The sequence below is a fragment of the Pelobates fuscus genome, chromosome 3 (genome assembly GCF_036172605.1).
Source record: "Pelobates fuscus isolate aPelFus1 chromosome 3, aPelFus1.pri, whole genome shotgun sequence".
Taxonomy (NCBI): Eukaryota; Metazoa; Chordata; class Amphibia; order Anura; family Pelobatidae; genus Pelobates; species Pelobates fuscus.
The window spans coordinates 320,632,300-320,655,663 of NC_086319.1; the positions used below are offsets into that span (position 1 = coordinate 320,632,300).

The window sequence follows — 23,364 nt, forward strand, 5'->3', positions numbered from 1 at the left end:
CAGTGCTGAGTTAGATTCGGTGCTGAAGAAAAAGTGAGTACCGTAATTTGTTTTATTCTGATGTATTTTGTTGCTTTTTAATCAACACTAGGGGGGGCTCAACAAAATAGGCACATTAGGACTGTGGCGTTAGGAATATAGATATGTATTCCTAACACTGTACTGTATTTCTCAAACTTGCTCAGTGACCCTGAGTGTTTTCAGTGTGTTTTTTTTTTTTTTTTTTTAAAGATCAAGTTCTTTACCTTTTGTATTGGTCTGGGCATATTGTAGTGTCCTTTTCGCCAATTGTACATCATTGTGGAATTTGTTGGCGCTTTATAAATGCCAGTAATAATAACAATAGTAATCTAATGTTTGCAGTCAAGTGAAGAAATTAAGCCGCATTCATGTTGTGTAAATACAGCTGATCTTACCTCTACTTGTCTCCTGGTATTTTCGCTTGACTTGTAAGGTTTCTTTAACTTGGTTGCGATATTGTGATCTCAACTTTTCTACCTCCTGCTGTGTTGTCTATGGGGAGATAACCATAAGGTGTATCAAACAAGTCCTGGAGCCAACATGACATTGTCATCAAACTGCAAACCCTAACATCATTTGTAAATTCAATACAAAGTTTAAATCCTTAATGTTCTTAATCTTTATTGAGCTTCAGAAAAAGGTTGTAACTGACTGCAGAAAACCTTTATTTTTTTAAAATTTTGCAACACAAGACCCTGAGTACAGTATTTATTGAAGGTACATTATATAAATAAACAAATCTATTTGAATGCTATTCTAGTTTTAATGCTATTTCTAGTTTGAATAGTGATAACACAAAAAGTTAATTTATGTCATTGCATGTTAACATTTTTTTGTCCCCCATTTCCCCTCAAAATGCTATTTTTTGAATCTATAAAATGAGAAACATTGTCTCACTTCCTCCTCACTACTACTTCCAGTGTCCCTAGAAGGGGGACTTATGCAGCTTCAGCCCAAGGTGTGACTCCCATTAACCTCAGGCAGGCCAGGCCATGTCATCTCACTATGTCCTTGTGGTTATGTGTGTCTGATACAATGGATGTTCCAATATGCAGATAACACTCGGATTAACCTCTCTATCCCTAATCTCTCTTGAAACCTCCTAGATCAGAGGAAGAGAACCTTCGACCTACAAGGTATTGTGGAATAGATCACCCATAACGCTCTTACAGACATAATGCTGGCAAAGCATCAGTGGAGATGTAGTCCAGAGCATCTGGAGTTCTTACTCCTGTCCTAGATCATGTCATTAAATGCCTCTCTTCTGTCTTACTGCTCCATTCTAGAAAAACATATCTTCTTTCAACTTTTTCAAAGCAGAACTTCTTGTAAGCCCCATTCGGTGCACTAGTCCTCAATTGTCACTCTCAGGTCAGGTGTATGAGCATTCAAGCTCTCTTCAAACTCAGTGTAATTGGTCTTAATGGCTGCAACAGTCTTCATCATGCTGATATTTCTCTACTACACCTTATACTGAAAGTTTACACCAAGCGCTTTGACCGTTCATCACACACCTAACACCCCTTTGTCGGTCCATACATTGGCTTTCTAGATTCTGCATGATCAGTTTGTGCTTCTTCTCCTGAGCCATTTCTTAAGCAGTTAATAAACTTCAATGAACTTTCACGCTGGGTGACTTTCGAGTCTCGCTCTATTCAATGCACATGTACATTGCAGATGATCAGGTCTGACTACTGCTTCAGTACCCAATTGTTATTGCACTCTGCACAGTGAGGCTTGACAGACAGACAATCACACTACACATCAACACAAACTCACAGCATATTAATGGACCTAAGGACTGCCCTATATAAGCATCATTTAAAAATGAGTTACCTTCACATACTCCTGGTTGAGAAATTGCCACTGTTCACTGTATAATTTCTTCAACTGTTGCTTCTCCCGAATGAGAAGGTTTAACTTGCTCAGGGGCCCTGTGTTTAAATCATCTGAGTGTTTCTTTAAGATCTGGCTCAAGTTCTCAGTCTGGGAAACCATTGTAGACCATGACTGTAAGGGAAAATAGTCAGGTTAGCAAATCAAGAAAGCTACGATTGCAGAGTGGTTACAGCTTGGTAGATGTAAATCATGATGTAATATTGACATGTATACATGTCATGACAAATGTAGTTTAAATATATTTAATTATAGTTTGACCAAAGTGTTATAAATTCTTTCCTGGCCTCAGATTGCCTGGTTTATATTAAAGAGCTTTTCATAATCACCACTGTGGCCACTCAAGATCAATCAATCTAAACTAAAGTAATTTGAGAGAGCTAGCCCGATTCTACAGATGGATCGTACACAATACTAAATCTGCGTATGATAAGAATCATATATAGCAAAAATGCACGGATTGCAGGATAAAACTTACCAGGAAAGGTTAAAGGATCTTAACATGTATAGCTTGGAGGAAAGACGAGACAGGGGGGATATGATAGAAACATATAAATACATAAAGGGAATCAACACAGTAAAGGAGGAGACTACATTTAAAAGAAGAAAAACTACCACAACAAGAGGACATAGTCTTATATTAGAGGGGCAAAGGTTTAAAAATAATATCGGGGGGCGGGGCCTGACCGCTGAGCAGACTGGTCGCACTGAACAGGAGCTCCGTGAGAAAGCCCTGCAAACAAGCGACTTTTAACCACAAACTCACGGTGAACCTCATAAACAGGCACAGCAGACCAACGGTGACACCTGGGGACTTACCTGACCGGTTCATTGGACCCAAAGTGGCAATCTGAAGCAGAATCAGAATCAGATCTGCGGCCTACCAGCGCGCGCTGGTGTGGGAGAGGCGGCCGACCTCCCCGCATCAGACACTGCAACGCTACAGATCCCGATTACCCCCCCCTGCCGGTGAGGGATATCCCGGTACACGCAACCGACCAAATGACGAACACATTAATAAACCCCATATGGGGATGAATAAACCTACGACCAAACGAGACCTACTGGGCCCAAACAAAATGGCGGCGCGGACGCAGCACAGGTCCAGGCCCACACTAATTGAACCGCCCAAGCACGCACTGGAATACATCAACCATCTCAGTACCTACTTGTGGGCAAGATTCAAGACCCAGAGACTGGTATACCACGCAGCTATGAGAGAGGTGACGGCATGGCTCAGACTGGCCACCAGGCGGAGTCTGCAAGGGACCCCACACCGGGCCCCAAGAGCGGCCTCCAGAATGAAGCGGAGCCGAAACTCTAAAGGGCGGGCTCAAGCAACGGGTCTCCCCCACGGAGCAACAGAAGATTTCAACCAACGCAACAAGAACCAACTTGCCCAGGACTCAGTGGCCCCAACGACAAGTAACCAACACCTAGCAGCGGTACAGCCACTCACCCCTGCAGAAAGCAGTCCGCAACGGTATCTCACCGGCGGAGGACGAGTCCGTACTCACAAGCCGCCCGATCGAGTAGCATATCCCTGGTGGCAACGCTCACGAGCACCAGAAATACCGAGAAACCCGGGTCCGGTTAAGAGACTTTGCTATTTGACCGTGGAGGAGATGCAGGAGCATGCAGGCAAGCAAAGATGGCGGCGACACCATGCTATGAAAGGTGGACTTACGAGATCTAGGGCTGGCAGCCTGCCATCCTTGGGTATCGGCTAGGCAAGCCCAAGCGCGGGACTATTCAATGCATAGTGTGTTAACCTTAGCATCAATAGAAACCCTGCTATTAGAACGCATCACTATATGCCAGACAAATTTCAAAGCGTTATTGCTCTATTTTTTTTTTTTAATTTTTTTTTTTTCTTATTGTATCTTAATTTAAAGCGTATTTTAAGCTTACTTAGGCAATATTATACATACTATACTAGGATGCAACGGTTAGGGGCAATTACGTATGGTAATAGCACAGTCGATTTACAAAGTACAATCTGTGCCCGTCATGAAAACTGACCCATCTTGTAACATACGAGCTAGAATCCAAAACCTGTGTAAAATGCTTGTCAATCTTACTCACTACTTACTCACTATTAAGCGTATGATCTCTAGCCATAGCCTATGGGACTTATTCATAGCTGTGTTTTAAAGCCTCATAACCAGTTTATTAAGCTATATGTTGAACGTGACGCGCTGAATTACTATATAATAACTACTTACTCCTAATTTGAAAAGCATGTTTACTATGTATAAACTCGTGACCTCTTAATTTGAATAGCATGTTCACTATGTATAAACTCGTGACCTCTTAATTTGAATAGCATGTTTAATACGTATAAACTCGTGACCTCTTAAAAAAAAAACAAAATAATAATATCAGGAAGTATTACTTTACTGAGAGGGTAGTGGATGCATGGAATAGCCTTCCAGCTGAAGTGGTAGAGGTTAACAGAGTGAAAGAGTTTAAGCATGAGTGGGATAGGCATAAGGCTATCCTAGCTAGAAGATAAGGACAGGGACTAATGAAAGTATTTAGAAAAGTGGGCAGACTAGATTGGCCAAATGGTTCTTATCTGCAGTCACATTCTATAATGCAGCTAAAAGTTTGCATAGTTTTGTACACTAACAGCATATTATGCAAACTACAATCGATATTTGGAGAATTGCATTAAAACACATGTGTAAAAAAGTATTTTGGAGTATATAAATGATTATTTATTGCATCACTTTAGTAAGCTGGAGCTGAATTCTCTTGTGCGATTTTTGTGTAATTTGAAGCACTCAGCTGATGGTTTGTGTTCCATAGAAGTTCCATGGAAGTGAAAGTGTCGATGTAGCAAGACTTAGAGTCTTCATATTGATGTACTTCTAGGCAGTAAGGAACTAACAGGATCACTAAAGCACACCCCATCATCAATGTACAAATATTCTAAAGTATAGGGTTTTTTTAGCGTCAAATATAGGATGACTATTAAAACTCCTTAATTTGGATACATTGAACATTTAATTATAATGACAAATAAAAGAAAAATCCCCAAATCTCTTGTTTTCTAACAGTGGCAAGACATGGTAATAGGAATTCCCTCTTGGCATATGTGTAGGTACTGAGGGACTTGGGAGGGACGAATCTACCCCAAAAAATGTGGTGTACCTTTTAAGATAATCTTATTCGCTGTGTCAGTTAAGAAAAATAAAACTTCTGTTAAAAGAGTTGGGTATCCCATTCTACTAATGAACTCTCTTGTGATAATATATCATTTATAATATAACAAAAATGCAAAGTATAAAAAGGCGCTTCAATTCGGTTTCTTTTCTTTTAAAAAAAAAACTATAAATAATGTGCAAATGAGCTGCTTCCTTTAAACACCATAAATAAATAACTCCAAAAATAGTGTATATATATATATACACAAACATATCATCATGTGAAGTGAAAACTCTATCATATCATATATATATATATATATATATATATATACACACACAAACATCATCATGTGAAGTGAAAACTCTATAGATTTATCCCTTCTTAGGCTAGTAAAAAAAAAATAAAAAAAAAATTTAATATACACATATGTGAGTATGGCCATCTGGCTCCAATTTTTATGAAGCTCTTATTTAAAGTAACATTTTGTTCCCTAAAATAATAAAGTTTACTTTCAAGTTTTCAAATCACAATTTCACTTGTAATCTATTGACTATGTATGACCATGGCACTCAAGAGGTTAACAGCAATGATGTGTTGGTCATAGAAGGAACCCAGCATTTAGCCATCTACCTGTGTATGAAATAATCAACTCATGAAATCAGCAAGATTCCAAATGCTGATGTAGACAGTGTGTCTGCCAACTATAACTAAAATAACATTCCTAAAAGTAAATATGAACTTTGATCTCACTACCTAAATCAACATTGATGTTTTTCTTTCATTGAAATTCAAATCTACAAATTTACGTACAATGTAAGGGAAACCCTGTTTGTTCCCCATTTACTGACAACTGATACAATGTCTCGCTACCTCTCTATCATGACAGGAGCTATATAGATAGAATGGCTTTCCAGCCCTAGTGGAGGCATCAAATCAGAATTAGGGAACAGATTATTAATTATTATTATTATTATTATTATTATTTGTGCGCATATACCAATACAAGATTTCCTTGCCACAGTAATTTCAGCACGTACAAGTGTAACATATCAAAGACAGCTTTAGGGGCGGGGCCTGATCATCATGGCAGACAGACGTGTCTAGTGTGGGCTCCTCGTGCATCTTGTGAAAACCTCAATCATCTGGTGTGAAGGCACCCTAAAAACTCACCCAAGCGACTAGCCAGCTGAACCTGACTACTGAGGAGTTCATGACTACAAACTGGGAGCCACACTCCATAGCCTGAGGCCCGAAATCTTAATTGCAGCCTAAACAACTGGCAAGCTCAACTGCCGAGAGCTACAGGTGCCCGGGAAACTTGAAGTTGGCACCCCCACCCTCCCTCTTCCCCGGACCGGTGGGGGATTTCCCGGTCCCCACTGGGGGAAGAATACTCGAGATAACGCAGCAGTACCTAAGCTATACTGGCGATACTCCGACACTCTCACAATTCGAGGTCAGGCTGCAGCGACCAAAATGGCAGATGCCATATGCAACTCAGCACGACCTGCAACCCACTCTCTCTGAGAGGTTAGACAAGCTATTTGCCGACTTCTGGCTTAAACTCACCTGTCCTCTGAGTGCAACGACTGGGGTCCTGAAGGAGTCTCCCTCCTTCAGGAGTCAACTCCACAGCATGTGGACGCTGGTCGAAGCTATAGCACCGCAACACCAGTGAAGAAGCGGAAGCAGGCGCCCTGGAAGGCGCGTCGGCGCCGAAGACTCATACCCACGCTGAACCGCCATCCTTGTGCTCCGCAGTCCGGACTGAGACAGTCCCCCAGACCCCGTCTCCCTCGGAATGCCATCACCCCACAAGCACGAAAGCTGCATGCCAAACGACCTGGAGACCTGGTAGTGTCTCGTAAGGGGACTCGGATGTCTGGTGCTCAAGACCCGGTAGGAGGTTGGAGAGATGTGGATAAGCGGGACTCAAACCCCAAACATTACTGGAGCTATATTCATCCGAACTCTCCAGATTCCATGCCATACTGGACACACAAGGGGATCGGTTAACTCACACACCAGCTCCGATATACCCCAATGCGTTATCTTATATGCAAGGGCTCATGTCTCTCCCCTCTCACGACCCAATCAGCAGGGAAATGTTAAATTTGTTTTCAATGGTTTAAACAACTTCTTACACATTTAGCATGATAAATAAAAATAGTTATAGATAAAGAAAAGATGAAGCCTTAGGGGTCAAGCAAAGCTTGATCCCGAAGTCAACATATAAATGGACTATGTGGGTATAAAGGGTCCTAAACCCTAAATAGTACAAACACAAGAAAGGGTGCCTAAGAGGGTGAAAGAGTGAAGGGCGCCTTTCCTCTAACACTCCCCCCAGGTATACCCACAGTAGTGAAAATAACTCATAGGGAATGAATAGAGTAAAAATTAAAAACTTATGTTTATTAAATTCTATTTAAAAATCTCTTTAAAGGGGCGGGGCCAGGAGGCCATGCAGACAGGCTGCAGGTTACTGGAGCTCCTGAGGAATCAGGCTAATTCTGGGGAAAATACCCACCTTGTGCTACATGAGAACTCTGGAGGTTCGGGGTACAGAGTCCTGGATTGTCCCGGTGTAGCTGGAGCACCCGTTACCGGGTGAATCTAGGTCCTGGAGAGACATTCTGGGGACTGAGGCCTACACAGGAGGAGAGCGAGGCGGACGGCCGCTGCCTCGCGTTCCAATCTGGCTATTACGATAACTTAGCTGGCGGCCTCCCGGTCTCATTTACCCCCCCTGGGCCGGCAGGGGTTATCCCGGTCCCCACCAGGCAAGATGTTGCTAGCACACAGCTACGGGGTGACTAAACGTCGAAGATTAACAACTCCCACGCGGCCCCATTAAAATGGCCGACGGCAGGGCCATAACAACCCCACTAGCCTAAGCATGGAGAACCCACTATGGCACATGGAAGCAGAGTTGGGAAGACAATCCTGATCAATGACCGCAGACAGGTCAGAAAAACAGTACCTGCATTTCATCTCTCCACGCGCACAGCAGAGCCAACCCTCAGACGAGGGCTCAATGACTGCTCCACCACAGCACGCCTAACCAGCGCTCCCTATCACCGGGGCCAGAGACAAACCAAGGGGGAGCACCCAGAGACGGCATAGCCAAGCATCAACCCTAATACACCGCAGCCCGCACTCGAACACAGCGGCTTGAATGGCGCCGCGCTCACACACACCAGACGCCAGGGAGACCCGGCAATCCGCAACCACGGTGCCCTCTGGTGGGACTTTGGAACTCAGAGGACCTTCTCATTGGGACTGTAAAGCCATCCATGTCATAACCACCAATATAGGAAATGCCAGTTGGTATTTATGCCTGATGCTGTCGAAAACATAGCATGCATGCTCTGCTTTGCCTGGTGGTATATTATATTACTTTAAACACTTGATTCAGTTAAGCTTGTTACCTTACTATTTTATCATATGTCAGTAAGCCCATCTGTATATACACCTGCATTTGTAACCTTCCCTGACACATCAGACTAAAGCTTAGAAAAGCATAACTCAGTCAGCATACAAACTACTTATAAGCAACACCCTTGAGAGTAGTACTGTGTATTGTTTAGACAGACTGATATTGTATGGAATGCATATCCCTCATTCAAGCCAAGCTAAGCATAACCATAATAATGTTTGACACTAAAGCGATGACATGCAATAGAAATGTTAACCCATAACTACTGTTACCAAACGAAGATGTTATTATAACTAATGCGACTAACCAATGTGTACCTAGCCTGCCTTAATAACATAAAAAATGTGTACGATCCATCTAAATGCTATATAACAGTTAACAAATCTGTATGTTCAAAATGTTGGAGAATGCTGTTGAGGCATTGCTGACAAGCGGATGTTATTCATGCACAGCAAAAATAAAGAATTTAAAAAAAAAGAAAAAGAAATCTCTTTAACCCCTTAAGGACCAAACTTCTGGAATAAAAGGGAATCATGACATGTCACACATGTCATGTGTCCGTAAGGGGTTAAGGACAAAAATGTATTAAATAAGTGAAACACACAGTGTTGGTGAATTTAAAAAGGAAAGGTTCGATGCAGTCTAGATAGTCTCTTGTATATTTATATGTAGCTAACTGTAAGTAGTTGCTAATAAATTGATTTATACAGTAAAATATGGTAGTGTAATGATATTGATGTTACAAAGTTTTGGAGTCCAGTAGCCAGATCAGCAATGTTTTCTGCCAGAGGTAGCCACTCGTTACCCAGGTGGTTGAGCCCCTGAGCCTTGAGTGGCCGCCTGGTCTTAAGCAGAGATGACAGACTGGAACAGAAAGATGATAATCGTAGTGAGGCAAGCCGAGGTCAGTGGGAAGGAGAAGCAGCAAAGTCAAAACGAAGTCCAAATTCAGCAACAGGTAGGAGAAACAGGAACAAGCTTGATTAGAGAGTACAGGAACAACAATAATCTGGCAAAGGTACAGAGACAGGAAGTGGCTTTTATAGGCGAATAACCAGATACCTGACCAGACACAGCAGAAGAGAGTTGTCACTGATACCATTGCTTGTAGAGTCAAGGTTATTAGATCTCAGGTAAATTTGCAAAAGGCAGGCTGGTGTGCTGGTAAGGAAGAGGATGTCACTCATTGGTGCCATGCTCCTACTCACTACTTTCATGATCAACAGGCTATATCATAGACAACGTGTAGGACTAATGCCTATTGGGCACACTCCAACACACCACACTTGTGCAGTTTAATGTGGGCAGAGATGCAGGCTACCTGTGTTGTTTCCTTATCTTACCCTTGCTTGAATTCTTTTTTTTTTTTTAAATTCTTTATTTTTATTGTGCAATTGAATACAACAGGGCTTGGAGTGCCACAACAGCAGTCTCAAGCGCGAATACAGAGACATAATATAGCAGAAGTATGGCATGAGGAAGACGTGCACATTTTTAAGTAAATAGTGGTTCAATGTTAAAAACGCAGCTTAAGCAATTAACTTAAAAAAAATAAGTTTAAACTATGATTAGGCTTAGTCAGCATATTAGCTAGTCTGATGATATCACAGGTCATATAAACATTTAAAATAAGTAATACTGGCTAATTCTCAGCTGTTATCTCTTAAAATAGTAAAATAAAATAAGTGACGCTTGCTTAGTTTAGGTTGTTAACAGGAAACATATACTGAGGCATGCATACGCTAAACGGGCTGACTCTCCCTGAGTGGCTATGCAGAGATGTTGGTCTGGCTTACTGAGTCAAGTCTAACATAGCATTGCAGTCCTGTAACTTAATATCGGCAGTCCTTCATAAGGCAACACAGGTGATGCATACCTCATTTGAACGAGAGGTGGGGAATACGAGAAATGGGAAACAAACAGAGTAAGCAGAAGCACATGGCGGGTGCGCTGGTCACTGTTCCCGATTCTGGCGGGTCACATCGAGATAGGGTGCCAGGGAGGTCAGAAACACAGGGCTATCCGGAGTGCAGGTAAATGTGCCACAAAAGTCCGCCATTTGGAATCCAAGCTGGGAGTGGATCGTTGTTGGTCAGGCAGTCCTCTTTAACCAATTCCCACTCTGTAAGGGGGCCACTGGGTTTTCCGAAACAGCGTCCACAGGGGTGGGTAAGGGTGCTGTGGGAGCTGCAATGGGAGTCTTGCCGGATATGGGTCGGGCACACAGGTTACCCTGTTCTGGGTCGGATCAATGACCGACATCGTGAGGCTGCATGCTCGGGCCTCCTGTATTGAGGCTATGTTTCTGTGAAGAACTTGATAGCCGGAGCTCTTGTTGCACCATCGCCGCCTCTGTTGGGCAGGTTTCTTAAAGGCTGCGGCCTTGCTTGAGGTAGAGCGTCTCTTCCCTCCCTGCACGGCTCGAGATTTGCACTCCGTCTGTCGGTGCAGTGGTGCTTTTCCCATGTTCCCATGGGGACGACTCGGCTTGCCTTTTCTTATAATGGTGTGCTGGGCTACCGGGTGTGCGTTCAGCTTTTCGTATAAGTTGTGCCAGAATCGGGTAAACGCAGCTTCCACACGCTGCATTATGTCGCTATGAGTCTCCCTTGCAGGTAAACTGGTTAGTTCACCTAACGTAGATGCCGCCGCCATTTTGGTTGCACCATGCGCTCGGCTGCCCATGTGCTGCGGTGTGCCCAGCGGTGGTGTCAGCCCGCGATTGCCCCTCCTGTCGCTTAGTGCGGACCGAGATGACCCCCATCGGCCCAGGGGGGGGGGGTAGGAGATGTCAGCCTCGAGGAACCAGTGTCCAGGTCAGTCAGCCCGGGGAGCGGCCGCCTCCCCGATGCTCGATCTCCGGCAGGCCTCAGGGCTTGTTGTCGGGTCCCCGGGGGGTTACAGGCTTGTTTTTCGTGTCGGGTGAGTCCCCCGGGTGTCCCCTTCATAATGGCTTCCTTCCAGTGGGCGATTGTGTCGTTTTTGTTAGGGTTTTACCCCTAGAAAGAGTAGCTTAGAGCGGGAGCTGAGGTGCAGCACAACCGCTCAGTCTGGATGCCAGGCTCCGCCCGCCACCCTTGCTTGAATTCATACCCAGTGGAATTTTTACAAAACTAGATTAAGTTGCTCATAGGCTCAGCATGCTTACTTTTATTTACTTCTAGTTTAATCTATTGGCAATTTGCATGTCTTTATTACCTCACTGTTCATATATTGCCTTACTGTGAATAAGCTTGTTTTCTTTAAAAAAAAAAATTAAAAAAATGTGCAGCACATCTTGACCTTATCTGTTTAACCCCTTAAGGACCAAACTTCTGAAATAAAAGGGAATCATGACATGTCACACATGTCACGTGTCCTTAAGGGGTTAAACATTGTCATTATACCTCGTGTCATAAGTCATTACCAAAGCTTGTATTTAACACTGCACGCCTAAAATAAAGATTTTTTTTAAAAAGACAACTTTAGTGTGGCTTCTATGAAACTGCGCAGTTTTTGTGTTTTAAGTACAATAGTATGCATGAGTGTGTGTCAGGAGAGGAGCTGGAAAGATTGTGCTATGCATGACAACTGTCGTTATGTGTATTAAACATGAGGTAAAGGAAACAGGCTGAACCACTTACTTTAAAATAGCAAGAGAAGATAAACAAGCTAGTTGCATGGTATATGCTAGGTGTAAAATGGCTAACATGAGATTACGGTATAGCATGTTACAATTAAGAAGTGTGAGCGTGAGGTTAAGCGGTTGCTTGTCAACCACTTGGCACCTTTTCAGGTCAGACTAAGGAGGGCTGCTTTGCCAAAGATATGAAGGGGTAGGGAGCAGAAAATATGCACCTATAATGAGCAGTCATGGGGAAAGAATGCACAAAAAATAAGATTTTTCCCAGGAATTCAGTTTAAAAAATGTATAAAAGTATACTCTACTTATTGAGCTGTCATTTTCTGAACATACAGATTTCTGTCATTTTCTCGATTTTAGATGAATTTTACCATGTCCTCAATATCAAACAAAAGTAAATTGCAAATACCTAAAAAAAAATAAAAATAAAAAAAAGCAAACATTTGGAAATATGTGTATTCGCAGTCAGCCCTGTAAACTCTAAGCTGCACTGAACTCAATGCAAGGCTGGCACCTTTTGGCCGGGGGGCAAGTACAAATGAACAGCCATTTTGCTTTAGAGCATGCTCACCTGCCGGAGTCCATTTGTTGTTTATTTTGCAGGACACCTGTAGGTAACACAGGTGCTGGATTTCTGTGTTGAATGCTCCCAGGAAACAATCAGGATAGAAGACTATCATGTGCAGGACCTCCCTATTTGACTGTTATTGTGTACCAGACCCGGCTTGTTTATTGATCTACTCCAGTCCATAATCCCAACCTTCAGGGCCGTCTTTAAGGAGGGGCAAACGGGGCAGCTGCCCTGGGCCCAGTTACTCATGGGGGGCCCAATGAAGCCTCTTGCAAAGGTAGGAAACTGAAGAGTGTCTGTCTGTGTGTCTGTGTGTGTCAGTATGTCTGTGTGTCAGTATGTCTGTCTGTGTGTGTCAGTAGGTATGTGTCAGTATGTCTGTCTGTGTGTCAGTATGTCTGTCTGTGTGTGTCAGTATGTCTGTCTGTGTGTGTCAGTATGTCTGTCTGTGTGTGTCAGTATGTCTGCCTGTGTGTCAGTATGTCTGCCTGTGTGTCAGTATGTCTGTCTGTGTGTCAGTATGTCTGTCTGTGTGTCAGTATGTCTGTCTGTGTGTCAGTATGTCTGTCTGTGTGTGTCAGTATGTCTGTCTGTGTGTGTCAGTATGTCTGTATGTCTGTGTGTCAGTATGTCTGTATGTCTGTGTGTCAGTATGTCTGTCTGTGTGTCTGTCTGTCTGTGTGTGTCAGTATGTCTGTGTGTGTATCAGTGTGTGTGTCAGTATGTATGTCTGTCACAGTGTCATTATGTCTGTCACAGTGTCTGTGTGTGTGTGTGTCAGTGTGTATCTGTATGTTGTCAGTATGTATGTATCTGTGTGTGTGCCAGTGTGTATACCTGTGCATGTATCTGTATGTAGCCAATGTGTGTATCTGCATGTGTGTTAGTGTTTGTATCTGCATTTGTCAGGTTATGTATTTGTGTGTCTGTATGTTGTCATTGTGTGTGTCTGTGTATCTGTATGTTGTCAGTGTATCTGCGTGTGTGTGCATCTGTGTGTCTGCATGTGTGCCAGGTTGTGTGTCTGTATGTGTGTGTGTCAGTGTGTGTAAATGTGTCTGTATAGCTGCATCTGTATGATTGTGTATATCTGTGTATCTGCAAGTGTTTCTGTGTGTGTATGTGTATCAGTGTGTGTGTGTGTTTGTGACAGTGCATGTGTATTTGTGCATACATCTCAGCATTCAACACTACACGCAAATACACACCTGCATTCAAACTTCCACACTACATATAAACACACCTCTTTTTTTAAACAACAAAATTATATATAAACACACCAGTGTATTCATAAACCAACCCTACACATAAATGCATACTTGCATTTAAATGCCATCTCCACATACAAACACACCCCTACATTCACACAAACATACTCCATACAAAAACATGCTTACACTCAAACACACAAATACTGCTCAGTGCTAAATACAACCCTGCATGCATGGGAAAATGGTAGCGCCCCAGCTGTCAAAGCATTGTTGGAGTTGCATGACAGATGGGGATCTACCCTTTGCCCCCTCTTGCCCAAAATAATTCATGCACCAGAGCCCTCTCTACTTTACGTCCGCCTCTGCGTTGGGGTGGGGGGCATGATTGCATGCCAGGGAGGGGACGACAGGGTTCAGGGGGCCAAAGCAAATGTTTGCCCAGGGTCCAATCCATATTAAAGACGGCCCTGCCGACCTTGGCCTATTTTACTACATTTTGCTGTTCTTGAACCAGCCTGTAAGTTTTGTCCAGTACATAGTTTTGTTTTTCTATTTTTTGTTTTCCTCTCTGGCATGAAGTATTTCTCTAAATTAATACTGTAATTTCCTTGTTCCTGCTTTGTATTAAAGCGGCACTGTCATGCCGAACTTATCTTTCCCTAATCGCTTCCTCTTCTCTCCCTCTCTCAGGATCTGTTCTTCATTTCTTCCTGTCTGCTCTAATTTTCTTTAAAACATAAGACAAAGTAGGGACTACTTGCCTTATGGAGGTTTCCTACGCCTGACCATCTATGACCAGCGGAGGAGCAAAGTGTGCTTCAATTTTCCCACAATTCTCACCTTTCCTCCGTGTTCCCGCGAAGCCTCCTTTCCAGATTCTTGAACGCCGGCAAGACTACTGAATTTCGCCCTAACAGAATGAGAGCAGTTCGTCCATTCCTGTTAGGCCGAAATTCAGGACTTTTGTTTGGATCAGATTTTCTTCAGAATGAATGAAATTCCGATCCGTGCTGCGGATCTTGCAGCCGCTTAGTAGACCTATATTGGTCTTTCAGACAACTTTAGCGGCGGGTGTGGGGAAAATGGGGGGGGGGAACCTATTGTCCTCCCACCGGCCCCCACCCATGAGAGGCAGGTGGGGGCTCTAAATGAAAATGGGCGGGGGCCGGGCAGGTGGTAACAATAGGTTCCCAGGGCTAGGGTTGCCACCTGGCTGTTATTTTACCGGCACAGCCGGTATTTGATGCACTGTGACCGGTGCCAGTATTGCAAAAATATTTTTAGTTGAAGAGAATGTTCTGCAATATCGGCACTGGCCACCAGGGTGTGCAGTGCTCTCAGGCCCTACTAAGAAAACTTGTTGGTGCTTGGGTGTGTGGAGAGGGCTGAGATGGGATGTCTCAGCTTGTCCCTGCCCTCTCCTCTGATATAGTCCTCATGGGAGGAGTGGTAGGAGCAGAAACTGCAGGTCAAGAAGATGGAAGCATGGCAGTAGGAGCTGTGTGTTGAGAGCAGGTACTTGTGTGTGTATATGCAGCAGTTTGTGTTTACTCAGCAATTTGTGTGTGTGTGTGTGTGTGTATGTTTACTTATCAGTCTAGTGTGTGTGTACTCAGCAGTCTCTGTGTGTGTGTGTGTAATCAGGAATCTGTGTGTGTGTGTGCGCTGAGCAGTCTGTGTGTGTGTGTACTCATCAATCTGTGTGCAGTGGTGTATCCTGGTTTTGTGCTGCCCTAGGCAGGACAAAACTCAGGTCCCCCCCTCCCCCCACGCCACCCCCACCCAACCCTTCCCCCTGCCCGCCTTCTAAATACACACACATTCACTGACAGATACGCATACACTAACAGAAACACACACACTAACAGACACACACTCACTCACTAGCAGACACACACACACTCAAACACACTCACACTAACAGACACACACACTCAAACACACTCACACATACAGTCAGACACACACTAACAGACACACATACACACACTCACTAACAGACATACACACACTAACAGACATACACACACTAACAGACATACACACTAACAGACATACACACTAACAGACATACACACTAACAGACATACACACTCACTCACATTAAAAAAACAAACAAAAAAAAAACGTGTTAAACAGCTTCCTTACCTTTGGGAATGCTGGGGGGGGGGTTCTCTTTCTCCCTGGGGTCTAGTGGGGCTGCTGGGCGGGTTACCTGGTGGCTAACTGACCTGCTGGGCGGTCGGGTGGGCGGCGCTGGCGATGGAGCACTTCCCCCTGAGCGCTCTGCTCAGCTCCCTTGCGTGCTGCCCGCAGAGTGAGGCTGGAAGCTGGAATATGACGTCATATTCCGGCTCCCAGCCTCACTCTGCGGCGCGTGAGGGAGCTGAGCAGACAGCTCAGGGGGAAGTGCTCCCTCGCCAGCGCCGCCCACCCGACCGCCCAGCAGGTCAGTTAGCCGCCAGGTAACAAGACATTTGCCCTGGGCATTTGGGGCGGCTTTTTTTGCCGCCCCCTGGAAAATACAGCCCAAGGCAAATGCCTTGTTTGCCTCGCAGCTAATATGTCCCTGTCTTTGTGTGTATTCAGCAGTCTGTGTGTGTCTGTATTCAACGATCAGTGTGTGTCTGTATTCAGCAGTCTGTGTGTGTCTGTATTCAGCAGTCTGTGTACTCAGCAATCTGTGTGTGTGTGTGTGTACTCAACAATCTGTGTGTGTACTTAATCTGTGTGTGTGTGTACTCAGCAGTCTGTGTGTGTCTGTATTCAGCAATCAGTGTGTGTGTGTGTGTGTGTGTGTACTCAGCAGTCAGTGTGCCTGTATTCAGCAGTCTGTGTCTATGTGTATGCAGCAGTCTGTGTGTACTCAGCAATCTGTGTGTGTATGTACTCAGCAGTCAGTGTGTGTATGTACTCAGCAGTCAGTGTGTGTCTGTATTCAGCAGTCTGTGTGTGTCTGTATTCAGCAGTCTGTGTGTGTCTGTATTCAGCAGTCTGTGTGTGTCTGTGTTCAGCAGTCTGTGTGTGTCTGTGTTCAGCAGTCTGTGTGTGTCTGTGTTCAGCAGTCTGTGTGTGTCTGTGTTCAGCAGTCTGTGTGTGTGTTCAGCAGTCTGTGTGCGTGTGTTCAGCAGTCTGTGTGCGTGTGTTCAGCAGTCTGTGTGCGTGTGTTCAGCAGTCTGTGTGCGTGTGTTCAGCAGTCTGTGTGCGTGTGTTCAGCAGTCTGTGTGCGTGTGTTCAGCAGTCTGTGTGCGTGTGTTCAGCATTCTCTGTATGTATTCAGCAGTCTGTGTGTGCGTGTGCTTAGCAGTCTCTGTGTGCAATCAGGAATCTGTGCGTGTGTGTGCTCAGCAGTCTCTGTGTGTGTACTAATCAGTGTGTGTACTCACCAATTTGTGTGTCTGTATTCAACAATCAATGTGTGTCTGTATTCAGCAGTATGTGTGTGTCTCTACTCAGCAATCTGTATGTGTACTCAACAATCTGTGTGTGTGTATTCAGCAATGTGTGTGTGTGTACTCAGCAGTCAGTGTGTGTTTGTATTCAGCAATCAGTGTGTGTGTGTGTGTACTCAGCAGTCAGTGTGTGTCTGTATTCAGCAGTCAGTCTGTGTGTATGCAGCAGTCTGTGTGTACTCAGCAATCTATGTGTGTATTCAGCAGTCTGTGTGTGTTCAGCAGTCTGTGTGTGTACGTACAGCATTCTCTGTATGTATTCAGCAGTCTGTGTGTGTGTGTGTGTTCAGCAGTCTGTGTGTAATCAGGAATCTGTGTGTGTGTGCTCAGCAGTCTCTGTGTGTGTACTAATCAGTTTGTGTGTACTCATCAATTTGTGTGTCTGTATTCAGCAGTATGTGTGTGTCTCTACTCAGCAATCTGTGTGTGTACTCAACAATCTGTGTGTGTGTATTCAGCAATGTATGTGTGTTTGTATTCAGCAATCTATGTGTGTGTATTCAGCAGTCTGTGTGTGTGTGTTCAGCAGTCTGTGTGTGTGTGTTCAGCAGTCTGTGTGTGTGTGTTCAGCAGTCTGTGTGTGTGTGTTCAGCAGTCTGTGTGTGTGTGTTCAGCAGTCTGTGTGTGTACGTACAGCATTCTCTGTTTGTATTCAGCAGTCTGTGTGTGTGTGTGTGTTCAGCAGTCTGTGTGTGTGTGTGTGTTCAGCAGTCTGTGTGTGTGTGTGTGTTCAGCAGTCTGTGTGTGTGTGTTCAGCAGTCTGTGTGTGTGTGTTCAGCAGTCAGTCTGTGTGTGTATTCAGCAGTCTGTGTGTGTGTGTGTCTGTGTGTGTACAGCAGTCTCTCTATGTATTCAGCAGTCTGTGTGGGTGCACACAGCAGTCTCTGCGTGTACTCAGCAGTCTGTGTGTGTTTGTATTCAGCAGTCTGTGTGTGTATGTACGTATATTCAGCAGTATGTATGTATACAGCAGTCTGTGTCTGTATGTTTATTCAGCAGTCTGTATGTATTCAGCAGTCTCTGTAGAATATCCGTCTCTGTTATAAATGGTATGTGCACACATTGCTATATACTATAAACACACGCAATAACATACACAGACATTGTAGACACACACTCGAAAGTAACACACGCTCAGACAACAGTATGATCACACTGTTATACACATTTAAACAATGACACAGTACTACACACACACACACACTCATACAGACAATACATATACACACTGCCTGACATTTGCAATACTATACACACAGTCAGACAAAGTCCAAACGTTGTAAGTAGTTTATTAGTAAATTTGGGAATTTTCTACTTCCAAATGTTCTCATTCTTTTATGTATGTCGTGCCCTGTGATGTCACGCTTATATAATTATGCAAATTATAATGGCCAGTATTTTTCGACAAAAAAGGTGGCAACCCTAGTTCCCCCCCATTGTCTTTTAGGGCCCCCACCCGCCGTTCATTGGTAGGGGACCCTATGACCCATGTTTATTTGCACAGCCCCCACTCGTGGGGCACGGGTGGGGGCTTCGGGGACACCATGGGGCTACTTGTTGGAAAGGGGGGGAGGGGTTTACAACAGTAAGCAGCCACATGCTGCTCACTGTTTAGTAGACATTCCCCTACTCGCGGCATAGCTAATATGCTAATATGGGGGTCAATATGAGTGAGGGAGGACATTTGGGGGCTTAGGAAGTGGCGGGAGCACTGCTCTCTGCCGCTTCTATTTTTACAATTTTACAAGGAGCGAGCTGTGCTCCCTCGTAATAAATTAAACAAACAAACAAACAAACACCGATTGTTCCTCTGAAATTTTCATTCATTTCTGACAACTGTATAGACGAAATTCCTGTAGCGAATGCCCAAGTGCTTAACTGGGCATGCACAGGAATTTGTACAGCGCTATCTAGTGTGGGCAGATGACGTGTCCCACAGGGACTTCATCTACCCACACAAAGATGGCAGCGCCCAGGACCTTAGGAACATTTGGGGGTGACTAGGAGACAAATAGATGTAGTGGAGTGGAGGGGGGTTAAAAAAACGAACAAACTGGATTCAGCCATGACAGTGCCGCTTTAAGTGCAGCCAGTCTAGGGTTTAATAATACACCCTATTCTAACTATTCTAACTTTCGTTCATTGCCTTGTCAGGATTGCTGCCTCTGATCTTACTGAGGGTCTCCTGACGAACCTGACACGCACCTCTTGATATTCACATTTTCAGAAGAATGGTTTGAGGTTGCAGTCCACAACCTCCTTGCCAGCAGCCCTGCCATGACTCAATGCATAATGAAAAACGTTGATCAACCAGTTTGCCCACATTTCGCAGGTAAAATGTAGGGCACCAAAATAAAAAATAAAAATACTTCGCAAGGTTTTCAGACTCATATTGCTCTTCCATAGTCTGTCTGGATGCTGTGTATAGAGCTCAGAATGTTTGGCATGGAAAAACGCATCATTCTTATTAAGAACGTGTACAGGTTCTTACATTCTAGATAATCCAATCTTCAAGTTTAAAATAATAATAGGGACTCATTCTTTAATGGGTATAAACTGAAAATACAAAGTATCCCAAAGAGGGGACTCTTGGTGTTTAAAAGGGAACCTAAAAGGGGGTAACCCTCAAATATAGTGAATAGAGAAGTACATAAATGTCCACTGGATATAAAATCCAGCCGACACAAAAGGATCCCTTAAAAAATATACAACTAATATACTATTAGAATATATCTACAATTAGATTAATTGTATTAAATATTATGGCACAGGAACATACAACATGAACCCACTAAAAAGTGCCCCAATTAAAGGCTCTGCATATTGGCAGATGAGGAGACTCTAAGGTGGACTGGATGGGATAAAGGCTGAGGATGATAGGGATGGGAGTAGGAGAATAGTAAAGAATATATATTAATTGCAGGTAGAAAAAAGTATTAAATCCGTACAGTATAAAATAGCAGTGGATTGGTGCTTAACGTATAAGAATAAGTGCAACTACCCCCAGTGCCTAAAATCACTCAAATGGCACCAAGTGTATTAGAAAAGGTGATGGATAATAGGGGGTGCAGAAATACACACCAATTTATGAAATGTATACTTATGAGTGTGGAGCCTACTGATCTTTCTGAAAAAAAATAACATAAAAACAATCATAGCATAATACTGGTTTTTCAACCAATATAGATCTATTGCAGAGGTAATGGGTCACTCACACATTCCAGAGCCACAACAAGCAGGCTGTGGCTTTGATGGGAGATGAATAATAAGCTTATTCTGGCTGTAGGATTCACTGCTGTGGTGTCTCCTTTCCGGTACAGCAAGAAGTATGAAGGTATCCAAAGTGGTAAAGGTAAAATAAAATTTACTGGATAAAATACACGGAAAATATACAACATAAGCTAAATAAATAAAATAGAAAGTCCACACACTGACACGTTTCGACCCGAACCGGTCTTTCTCAAAGTGTATACCTAGCATCAGGAGCAAAATCCACCTGATCTACCAAGACCTACTATCTACTCCTCTACAAGCTGACTTTCTGGAAATCTGAAAACGTCTAACATCCACTGTGTTTTGTAACAGCTAGGGAAAAGCACACACCCGCTTGAATCCCAGATGTTCGAACTTTGCTCTGCCGACAACAAAGGAGTAGACAGGGTAATGTCAGTTGAGGCTAACGAGGCCCAAATTAAGCAAAAAAAAAAATCATTTGTTGAAGACAGGGCACACAGAAACAATCCTTAAAGTCCCAGTCTTCTATAATACCAGAGAACTTATTATCTTGGCACACTGTAGGATTCCTCAAGTGAATTGCTGGCTGTCCATCATACTGGAGAACTGAAGGACAATTTCCAAGGATGCGGTGGGTACCCTTCTTCTGGGGGTTGATTACACTGCTCCGAAGAGTTCTAGACAGTCTATGATACTCTCATTTCTAGACATCTATGAAAGAGGGGCAACTAATGCGGTTATGACCCTTATGCTACAAATGAGAAACTAACAGAAAAAGAAAAGCAAAACAAAAAAAACAATAGCAGGTGTTTTTTTTTAATTCATATATGTTAATTCTCTACTCACTGTAAATATACAACTTTTATATGTATCTAATGTATAATAATGTAAAGTGTTTAAAGCCCTGTTACTAATCTAATCAAATAAGTCAAGTACCAACCTATGTCTTCTTTCCTTTGTTGCAATCAATGATTCAGCAAATACCATTAAAACAGTTTCACTGCTCATCATTTTATAATTCACTAAGAACCATAAAATGTTTCACGCATTTTGTCTCAACAAAAATTCTTAAACATTTTGTTTGTTTGCATATCTGCTTGGCTAGATTGTTGGTCATCAATTAACTCATGCCCTTAGAAGTCAAAAGTAAAAAAATGTAAAAAGAAATACAATTAACAGCCTCTATATTTATTTAGCAATTTGATTTATCTTTTGTTTGTATAACTGTTTAGTTTATTTGTATATACCTATTTGTATATACCTCTGTATATATTTTAGACTGCCATAATATTCTGTAGACCCACATATGCGCTTTTACACTCAAACCACAGCAAAACGGAGTTTACAGACTATGGTTTCCTTCTTACCAGGTCATGTTTTAAGTGAAATTCCAAGGTTCCGGCAGATATCTTCACCTACCTACGTCTCAACAATATTCTTCACATCACATATGACACACTTCCAAAGGCTCTGGGTGGGACATTTATCTTAAACCATTATCTACATGCTACAACATTCTCCTTACATAAGAGAGTCCTGAAAAGCCGACATGCCACATGATAGGAATCTGACCTTCAGCAGACTTTCTCACCTAAAGTATGGCACGATGAGGCAACAAATTCATCAGAGTCTCCAAGTGCTACTCTCATTGGGAGACAAGCAGAAATTTTCTTTCGTTGGTACATGGTGCTAACTTGCTTTTCTCACATCTACCGAGAGACCTCGCCAATCTGCTGGAAATGTAAATCATACACTGGAACACTGCTACATATCTCCTGAAATTGTAATAAAATCTCCACATATTGGAGGATGGTCCAAAGACTCTTTGCCGAAGTCACAGGGCACACACTTCTTTGGCTTCCTCAAGTTTTATTAATGACAAGCTCCCCAATGATCTACACATGGGGTAAACAACTGATCTTACATATTCTAGTTGCAAAAAAACAAAAACCTAATTTAGCCCTACATCGGAAGACTCTAGTGACTCCTCTAACATGATCAATCTTTGACACTCTACAAACCAATTACAAGTACAAAGAGATGCCTTACATAACTTTAGGCTCCTTGCACAAGTTTTAAAAAGTATGGGCTTGCCTTTAGCCTCCTGTGTCACCCTCACCCATAGATGACCACCCTTTCCCTCATCCCCTTTTTTGCCAAGTCCTGTTTAAGGTTACTCTTATGTTCCCTCACCAACTCTATAGTTTATTTTGAATATATTGTGTATATATATATATATATATATATATATATATATATATATATATATATATATATATATATATATATATATATATATATATATATATATATATATATATATATATATGGAATTGTTTCATCACTGCAGTGGATACCAATATTGTTTGTACTTATATACTACTGAAAATTCTCAATAAATATGATATATTGTAAAAAATAAATAAGTAAGAGTGATAATCAGTCCAATAACACTAAAGATGTTCCCATAACAGGAATTAATATTTTGCAATGTATTACACCCGTTGCACATTACTATGACATCATGATCACCTGGACATATTCAGGAATTCCATTAAAACATGGTATTAGTACTTGAAAGCAGTATGTGTTCTGATCTCGCTAACACGCAGAGTGCAAGACACTGAAAATCCTTTTTTTAAGCCTAGTGCCAAAATGGCTAATTACTTTTCTCATTGATGGAAATAAACCTGCTGTGATGTCATTAAAATGCAGTTACAGCAATGGCATTAACTACTACATTTTTATTTATCAGAATAACACAGACA

The 23,364-nt window shown here is 42.8% G+C and overlaps 1 protein-coding gene across 1 annotated transcript in view; it reads right to left on the reverse strand.

Moving 5' to 3' along the window:
- Positions 1 to 23,364, reverse strand: part of FES (FES proto-oncogene, tyrosine kinase) — a 137,679-nt gene that overhangs the window by 66,936 nt on the left and 47,379 nt on the right. The window contains exons 3-4 of the mRNA XM_063448932.1: positions 1,858 to 2,031; positions 417 to 513 (exon numbers count right to left, since the gene is read on the reverse strand). Of these exons, the coding sequence (XP_063305002.1) occupies positions 417 to 513; positions 1,858 to 2,031 (271 nt within the window). The remainder of the gene's footprint in view (positions 1 to 416; positions 514 to 1,857; positions 2,032 to 23,364) is intronic.